Source organism: Odontomachus brunneus, unplaced genomic scaffold, assembly GCF_010583005.1.
Source record: "Odontomachus brunneus isolate Ranch 3 - 2012 unplaced genomic scaffold, Obru_v1 Obru_scaffold_164, whole genome shotgun sequence".
In the NCBI taxonomy this organism is placed as follows: domain Eukaryota; kingdom Metazoa; phylum Arthropoda; class Insecta; order Hymenoptera; family Formicidae; genus Odontomachus; species Odontomachus brunneus.
The window spans coordinates 147,946-156,958 of record NW_022639614.1 but is presented as its reverse complement, the minus strand read 5'-3'; the positions used below and the strand labels follow the sequence as shown (position 1 = coordinate 156,958).

General features: G+C 35.6%; 1 protein-coding gene across 11 annotated transcripts in view; it reads right to left on the bottom strand.

Moving 5' to 3' along the window:
* Positions 1–2,048: 2,048 nt before the first annotated feature.
* The window catches only part of LOC116851051 (protein sprint), a 101,045-nt gene continuing 94,080 nt past the window's right edge, over positions 2,049–9,013 (bottom strand). For 9 of the 11 annotated variants that reach the window (XM_032830062.1, XM_032830064.1, XM_032830063.1 and 6 more), the window contains 2 exons: positions 3,750–3,799; positions 2,049–3,513 (listed from right to left, as the gene is read on the bottom strand). In XM_032830062.1, coding sequence (XP_032685953.1) covers positions 3,410–3,513; positions 3,750–3,799 — 154 coding nt within the window. In that variant the 3' untranslated portion in view covers positions 2,049–3,409. Of the gene's footprint in view, positions 3,514–3,749; positions 3,943–9,013 lie in introns of all 11 variants that reach the window. The other 2 variants (XR_004379517.1, XM_032830065.1) reach the window with 2 other exon arrangements.

The following is a 9,013-nucleotide window of genomic DNA, read 5'->3' as shown; positions in this document are numbered from 1 at the left end:
GAGGAGGAGGAGGAGGAGGAGGAGGAGGAGGAGGAAGAGGAAGAGGAGGAGGAAGAGAAGGAAGAGGAGCAGATTGCAAAGGAAGAGGGTGAGGAGATGATGAGGAAATGTACATTCATAGTTCGTTAATTATTACATATACATATGACGAGTACGTATATATTCTAAGACAATAAAAATGCAAGGCTGATTGGCATGAACTCTCTCTTTCTCTCCCTCTTTGTCAGCAAAAAATATCCTCTAACGTCGTTCGTTCTCGCGCGAAAATTTCTCTGAAAATCGTCAATCTACATTAATACCTTCTAATAATTTCGTATCACCGTTTACGCATTATTGCGGCGCTTACGTTATTGGCGCGACGGCCGATAACAATTAACGATAATAATAGTTATCGAATTAAAATTGACCCACGATAGCGATAATTATTATTATCGTCGTTATACAATTTCACGGACACACACACGGTATAACAGGAGTTATTACACACAGCCTTCGATCGATATCCAAATCAGCCTGGCAAGTTTCATCGTCGGGAAAAGAAGAAGAGAAGAAAGTCAAGTCACATGTTATATGTCGCGCACAGAGAAAATGTATACAACTCGCAAGGTAAGAGAATAAAAGTAAAAGAGAAAAATGAAGAGAGAAACTGACAGAACGATTATACGAAACTCGCTTAAGAATTACGGATTGCTTATGTCTACCTAGTAATTCGCGACTCGCTCGTTCGTAGAAAGTACTTAAAATAGAATCTAAGCTAGTCCTCTTCTTCGTTCTCTACTCTAAAAACACGTCCTCGCGTCCTCGAGAAATCTTACTTTACGATTTTTTCTTTCTTTTTTTCTTTTCTTTTCTTTTCCTAGTTCGCTCGATTATAGAAAACGTATAGCGCGTTTCGATTCTTGTCTTTCGTATATAAAGTATAGTACTCGCCAAGTCGCTTCCGAGTCCAGAAACCATTCGCGTTTTAATCGTAACACATCGTAACGGGACCGTGCGTATCGATACATTAATATTATACTGATTGAAGAGAGCGAATTGGATTGCACATCAATTGCACATTGAATAACAGCAATATATCGATCTGGACGAATCCGTTTGTCATTTTATTTAAGTAGCTTTGACGAAGAAGAAGAAGAGACACGAAGTCGATCGTTTCAGGTTGATTACCAGATACGCTCTTTTGTTTATTATTTGTTCTTTTATACTTATATAAGCAAAAAGACAAATATAACTTTTTCATCATGTTAAATCGTGATGTATAGGGCCGTGCCAAATTTTTATCTAGAGCATTCAGTTCCAATTTTCCATTCTTTTCTTTGTCTTTACCAATGTTCTCTCGACTCGAATCCCACTTTGCTCGTCCGGAGCCGCACTTGAAACAAGTGGCGGCGTCCTTTCCTTTATTTATTTATTTTTTTTATTATTGCAAACGTCCACGATACACCGAATACTGAGTAATACGTACGATTTTTCGCGACACACATTGTATATATTTGGTGCGAGCGCGAAATGAAACATGCGCATTCCGCGAGATTTTCGTTTCGCGCATACACACCCACACATGCACACAGCCGCGTTTGCACGCGGACTTCTTTCTATTTGCGATTTTCTCCTCTTTTTTTTTTCATTGCACTCGGATAAAATTCAATCAGTGGTCCATTCCGCAGTATCGACTGTAGCGACAGCTGATACGTCGCGAAAGATCGAGAATTTCGGCCGTACAATGTAACACGATAATTCCCACTGTAAGTGTTTATTAATTTCCAGCAGATATCACGAACTTTGGGAAAATTCGATTAAAAGTTTCTGATATTGTGGATAAATTTTTCAAGTCAGTCCAACTTCACATATCAGCTTCCTAACGTTTGTGATATCAAAAAAGAAAAGTTTAAATCAGATAATTAGAAAATTCAAATAAATTAAAATGACATCTTAATTTAATTATAAGAAATATTTTAATAAGTATTGTTATATATATATATATATATATTATTGTATATAAAATTTGTTATATATAGTATTGTTATATATATATATATATATATATATATATATATATATATATATATATATATAAATTATTGTATATAAAATTTGTATTAGATTTGTATATAAAATCTAGTAAATCCCTTACTGAGATAATTATAAAGTTTTTTTTATTAAAATAAGTAAAATGCAAGACAATGAGAGCCAAAATTGCTGATACGACGAGCATGTTTGTAATGTAGCGTACATACAAGTATAGATTAGAAAGTTCAGCCATTTCAGTCATTCAGTCATCTTCAGTCGAATACCATCTGCTGAAAGTTAAAATTGTACGCCGAACTGTTCTATCATCAAGTAACGTACGGATATCGCAATGTCGATTGTGCAATGATACTGCTCGAGATTTCCTAACCAGGGAAAGAGAGACTTAGCTTAATGTTTATATTAAGATTAATTTAATTTGGGATGACCACATCCGGATACGAATAATCTTTCCTTCGCACGTTTTTAAGTACCCAAAATACTTGCGCGAATGTTTAAAGACACATATAGACATACACACAAACGTACGCGCGCGCACACACACACACACACACACACATATTCCTTCCTTCCCTCTCTTTTTTTCTTTCGTTTTATCTAATGTTAGCTTTTCACTCACAAGTAAGAATTCACAATTTTCTCGGGAAGCGGCAGTGCTGAGAAGAGAGAATTTCCGCCGGGAAATTTCGAACACATTGAAATTCCTTTTGCGGAATTGGATATAAATGCGTCGCTCAATGTTAAGTAGAGGTAATTCGATGAATCCGCACTTTGAGAAACTTAATAGAAACGTGAATCGCTCATGCAATATGACGTTAATGAACGCGACAAATTTTTTGTCAGTAATCGTATTTATCACAAGGAGACCATTCTTTGTGCAAAGCACATAATCGACGTTTTTGAAAGTATTTTAAATATTCCCAGAAACGTTGATTTATTGGAAAAATCGATGATTACTGACAAATATTGCGAATATTTCAAATTTTTGGTCGAAATATTTATGAAGTATGTTTCAATTGATCTAAAATAATCAAAACAAAATAAAAAAAAAATGTTGAAATATCTGTAGAATATTAAAGAGATTGTACGAAAAAGTAAGAAAACGGAAAAAGGAAAAACCGCGGGATTTCAGCTTACGCCTGCTCAATATTGGGCGAATGCAATTCACATAGCAAGTTTTGAGGAAAATTTTTTATGCACTCTGGAAGAAGTTGATAGATACACACCTGAAAAAACAATGAGAAACGTTTCGTCTTATGATGAGCTCGATGTGCGAGATGTGGCTTACATTTCGAAGAAGGCGGTAGAAGTGCCAATTTATGATGAGGATGTGTTCTCGGTGAGACTATATGAATTGAATGACGAGGATATCCTTGAGCTCTTAAGAGCTAGTCTTGGGCCACGCTATCTTCGCGTCTATTCGCTTGTACGCGAAAAGGCAATGGGAGAGTTCTTGCGGGCACTCGTGATCTCCTAGCAAGGTTTCTGCAATAATTTTGTGAGAAAAGTGTGCATTAGTTCAATGTACGCTAAAATCCTATGATGATCATTTTCAGTATATATGGTTGGTATAATCAGAATAATAATAAATTCAGAATAGATGCAAAGTCAACTGACACTGGAAAAAACATGGCGAATTTAAATAGAAAAAGATCAACATAAATATTGTTTTTTTTTTAATATTTTATACTGTAGTATTATATGAATAATTGAATAATTACCTTCTCCTTGCACCAACTTGAAGAGCCCGTAGTCTTGAGGATTGGTGCATCTTATTTTATGCGCGAGAATGCGGCAGATTTCCCGGGTGTTCATGTTAGGTCGCACCGGCAGCGTCCTGGTGTTCAGAGAGCCGTGCAACTCGTCGGGCACTAAGATTCGCAACACGGACGAGCAGTCCGGCGTTCCGGATCCCTGGAAATCCAATTGGAATTTGGTGAACTTGTCTATAGGATATTAAGACATCTTAAAATGTCTTAAGGGCGTCTTTGAAAGATTCCTTGACAGCGCAAAGTTCTAAAAAACGTCCACAAACAAGAAGAAACGTCTTTTAGATATCTTTAAGACGTCTTTTAGAAGCTTGTTATCTAGGTTAATTTTTCCGACATTGTGCCTTTCTCTCGTGCTGGTCGAGCGTGTGATTTATCTATGGACTAATTGTTTGATGTTATTTATTACATCACAATAAATAACACATAAATAACCAGGTTGCGCGGGCTGAGTAACTTCCGCGTCCGCAGGTAAAATTAAGTTACTGTGGAGAGAAGAATCTAGGACTATAATTATACTACACACTATATCAATTTTATTATGTGAACAAAGAATTAACAATTGATATCACACTTTATCTACATTGACTCTCTAACATTCTTTGGGTCAATAACTGGCCTTTAGTGCAGCTTGCAGCCGATGCCAACAAGAAGAAGAAGACAATAAATATTTTCCAAGCAATGTGAGAAACAAAAGCATCATATTTAACTCTTTCAGAACGGAGAGTTGCTCGGGGAGATAATTATAGGAAAGTATGTATTTTATGGGTTTTTGGGGTCGTTAAATCCGAATCTGAACTTAGATTTTTAAAATTCTGTGATCCAAGATGACGGACCCAATAAGGCGGAAAAAATGATAAATAATATAAATATCCAATATAAATCTTTCTTGTTGTATATATTTAGATGTATAAGAGATGTAAATATAATGTAAATATTTTTTTGATCAATGGTAGGGTGTATATAGTATGTAAATATATTATAAATATCGTTTGTTCTAGTCTGTCGCTAACTAAAGTTTGTGTGATACTGATGAGCTCCAAGAAGAGCGAAACTGGAAGTCAGTCAAGATTTTCATTAATTCAAATTTAGAGAGTATGAAGTTCCACGGAAATTGAGTCATATTTACATAATTTGGCATCTTGAAAATCTCCATATTTGATCCGCCATTTTGAATTTTACATTTTTGACTTCAAATTTGGAAAGAGCACCCCAAAAATCCCTACATTTTTGTGAATATCGGATCGATAGTTTCTGAAATACATGCATAAAGGCCGTAGGGAGATGAAAAGAAATGTCTCTCGTCCTGAAAGGATTAAGTATCTAATTCATTGTAATTTGTTTTAATTACACGCGTGCTGTGGAAGAAATAAAAAAGGAGATAATCTTTCATTAGACTTACGTTCAACGTCGACATAGTGCTCTGGCTCGATTTGAAGGTCTTGAGAACGTGCACAGCGCTCGACCACGTCGTCAGGTAGTATCCACCCTCGCCCGTCAACAGCGAGGGGTGCAGAAGACCCCACATGTACTCGGCTTCGATCTCCGCGTCCACCACCTTGCCGCGCACCAGCACCCAGACGACCATCGGCAACAGATCATCGGCGCCCAGTGTTACATGGCGACCCGAGTTTGCCTGTTTCACCTGAAATCCAATGGTCGATGAGCACCAATTGAATTTTTGTTAACGTTTCGCGACCGTTCATCAGCGACTTCTATGATTCTACAAGCCGTGATACCTGCCGCTCGAAAGAACTCGAAGCTAAAGTAACTTACGGAGTTGAAGAGGGCCGAGATCGTCGCCAGTAGGTTCTCTAGTTTGTCCAAAGGCGAGTCGACCTTCTGCAGCCGTTCGATACACCTGAAGATGCGCTCCAGATTGTCCTCGGAAGGCGGCATAATCTTAGGCTGTGAATAAAATTGCGGTTATTAATGATAAAGCAGGATAGATGATCAAAAAGGGCAAATGAGAAATGTCGAAGTTGATGAGCAAAGCAAAAAGTCTGTGTAATCCTGGGAAAATGATTCTACAAAATTATATAAAATTGTATATATGATTATATATAAGTTATATATAATTATATAAAATTATATGTGAATTTTGTCTTCATATCGCATATATAGGGGAGATTGGAGTTACATAGCTCCAAGGATATGTTGTTTATATGCTTTTTTTTAGTATTTATCTTGAGAGAAATAATGTGCACAAAATCGTAAAATTTATATTCTTTTAGAACATAAATACTTTTTCCTGAGTTGCATTAAAATCGGAATAATATTGTAGTTAAAAAATAGAAAAATCTAATTTGGTAATAGCAAAATAAATTTTCGAGTCTCTCGAAATTTTCTATTCATATATTTATATTTTATATTCTTTATCGTGACTGAATCAAATTAAGCGATGTGTTACTTGCTAGAATGAAATTTTTTGCAAGTGTATAATATATTGTTTCTGGTAAATGCAATTTTTACTCATAAAATAATTAAGCATATGAAAGGACGAAGTGAAATTAGTCTATAATTAAGGGCCGTGGAGACTCTGGAACTACCAGGATATATATTTTATATGTGGCCTTCTTATCCTGCGTTATTGAGCAACTGAACTCGATATTAAGACAAGATGGCTATGTTGCTGCATGTTCGTATTTTAGTTATTACAAAACAAAATATACAATTAACAGGATCGTAATGGATTTCAATCAATACATAGAACAAGGTTGCCTCTATCATGTTTATACAGTCAGTCACAATTAGTTGCCTGAGAAGTTGTAACGAAATCGTGAAATACGATCATTGTTTCCTCATTTTCTCCAATTCTAGCCATGCTCTTCGTTGACAGACAGTAAAAAAGAAAGAGAAAGGTAGATGGAAAAAATAAATAAATCCCTAAAGGTGATTTAACAAGGTCTCGCATTGGCTTCATTTCGACTTCTTCTGAAATTTCTACTTACTCGAACGCCGAGCTCGTGCATGTGCTTGCCGTAGGCGTGCTGGATGTTCTCAGCGAGGGTTCGCAGCGACCCGGTGGTGGCGTAGTGCTCGACGAACAATTTGTAGACGTGTTCCCGCAACGGCGTCACCACCAGACCCATCATCACCTCCTCGAGGATCGCGTCGATGTTGAGGAACTCGTTCGGCCGCAGCTTCAGCCGCACTTTCTCCACCTCGCGCTCGAACTCGGGCTCGCCGTTCACCAGGTAGTTCTTCATGCCCGACATGAACTGCCGCATGTTGCGCGTCACCACGTGCGGACTGGCTTCTTTGCCTTCCTTCGTGCATTGGATGAAGTTGTCGATATTCTGCGAGAACGTCGTCGTCTTGTCGGCAGCCAGCCGCAGCGCGTAAGCCCTGATGGTGGAGCCGGTGCTGCCTGCGTCGCGATTCCTCAGCGCTTGCAGTCGCGGCGGCGCTGTGGAAAAGAAAATTTCATTCAAATGCCTCATCAAAGTAAAAAGATGTGCGCGAAGTGCATGAAATATGGTATAAGTAATATTATTGTAAAACGAGCAGCTCTTAAGGAGGGAGGGGAGCTGGAATCAATTCCAGAATGATGATAACGTAGAGACAATTGTTACTAACACAATCACCTTATCTTTTTCGCATTTCTTGCATACGTAGATCTTAAATGTGTGTTACTTTATCATATTTAATCCGGGAGTGGGCGCCAACAGGGTCAACGTTAGTGGGCTTAAATATATATTTAAGCACATATATATGTGTAATAATTAAGTAATAATTAATAAATTACCAATCCAAGTATTAAAAGAAACATTAAAATTGAAGGAAATAATTTTATTATGTCTCACTATTTCTTCTTTTTCTCATCTTTTTTTCTCTCTACCATTTCTATATCTAATATGTTTAAGAAACATATTAAACTTATACATATGTGAATATATTAAAAATAAAATCATATTTTTATTTTAACTGCATTAGTAAAAAATGACATTCTTTTAGTTTAATAAAATAAAATAAGAATTTCTTGCTTCTGTCGTTTTACTTTGATTAACTTAAACATTGATTTAATAAACTTAAAAATTTATTTGATAAATTTAGAAATAGAGAATAAATCTTCTTGATTTAATGGCAATATTAAAATTATCACATTATGTATTGTTTCAATAATTCAAGTTTTAATTTTAATAATATCGCTATTGAATCAAGAATATATACTCCGATATACTCCGATTACGCGTGCTGTTGAAAATTTTATTGATTCAACAAAAAAAGAGACCGTTCGTCCAACTACGATGTCGGAAAGACAATAGACATTCGGCGGCACATCGAGCGACGCTGACGCGGCAGAGATAAAAGACTAACGTTAGTAGGCGCGCTATGATCTTTTAGACCGACTGTTAAAACGTATCAAATTTCACATAGAAATAAGCGCGTCGTCTACGTCGTCTACTTCTCCATGCTATATGAGAAAATATCAAAGAAAATTTACGTAAAAGCGAAAATACGATAATGTCAATAGATTAGATGATATAAGTAGAAAACGAAAAAGTACGGGAAAATGACCAATACGCATCCACTCGCGGGTTAACGCAAAATCTAACCATGAATATACAGAAATTATTTTACAAATTTTTCGATATTTTTTTAGGTTTCTAAATTCATATATATGTGATTCGTAGAGTATATATAAATATGAAGTTGTTCAGATAATCACGAATTTTAACTCTCATTTTTTAGATTTTAACTTGCATTTTTCAAATTGCTTTCAAGTTTTAATTAAATTGCTACAACTATGCATATATCTAAACTTATCGTTTCTCTTTTTAATAAAACTTATTCTACTTGAAAAATTGTTTTATTCATATTGTTAAAAGAAAAATTGAACATAAAATATGTTTAAGCAATACATAAATAATTTTTTATACTAAATGTTACCTCAATGTTTGAAAATGTTTGCAGCCTTAAAAAAGCAGACTGATTACTTGTAGCAAAAAGCAAATCATTTTGATTTAGGAGAGATTCAAGATAGCGATAAATTTAAATATTATACATAGTCGCATAATAAAATCTTTAATGAGATAGAAGAAAAACAGTCGTTTCTATCTATTCTAAAAAAAACGTGATGTTTCATGGTTCCTATGAGTGCAAAGCATGCGACACTCTTAGTTTAAATTTTAAACAGCTTCGTTCACAATTATTATTTCAACGTAATTTTTGTAAAATTGTTTCTTTTGTCACAAAGAATTTCTCCATACATT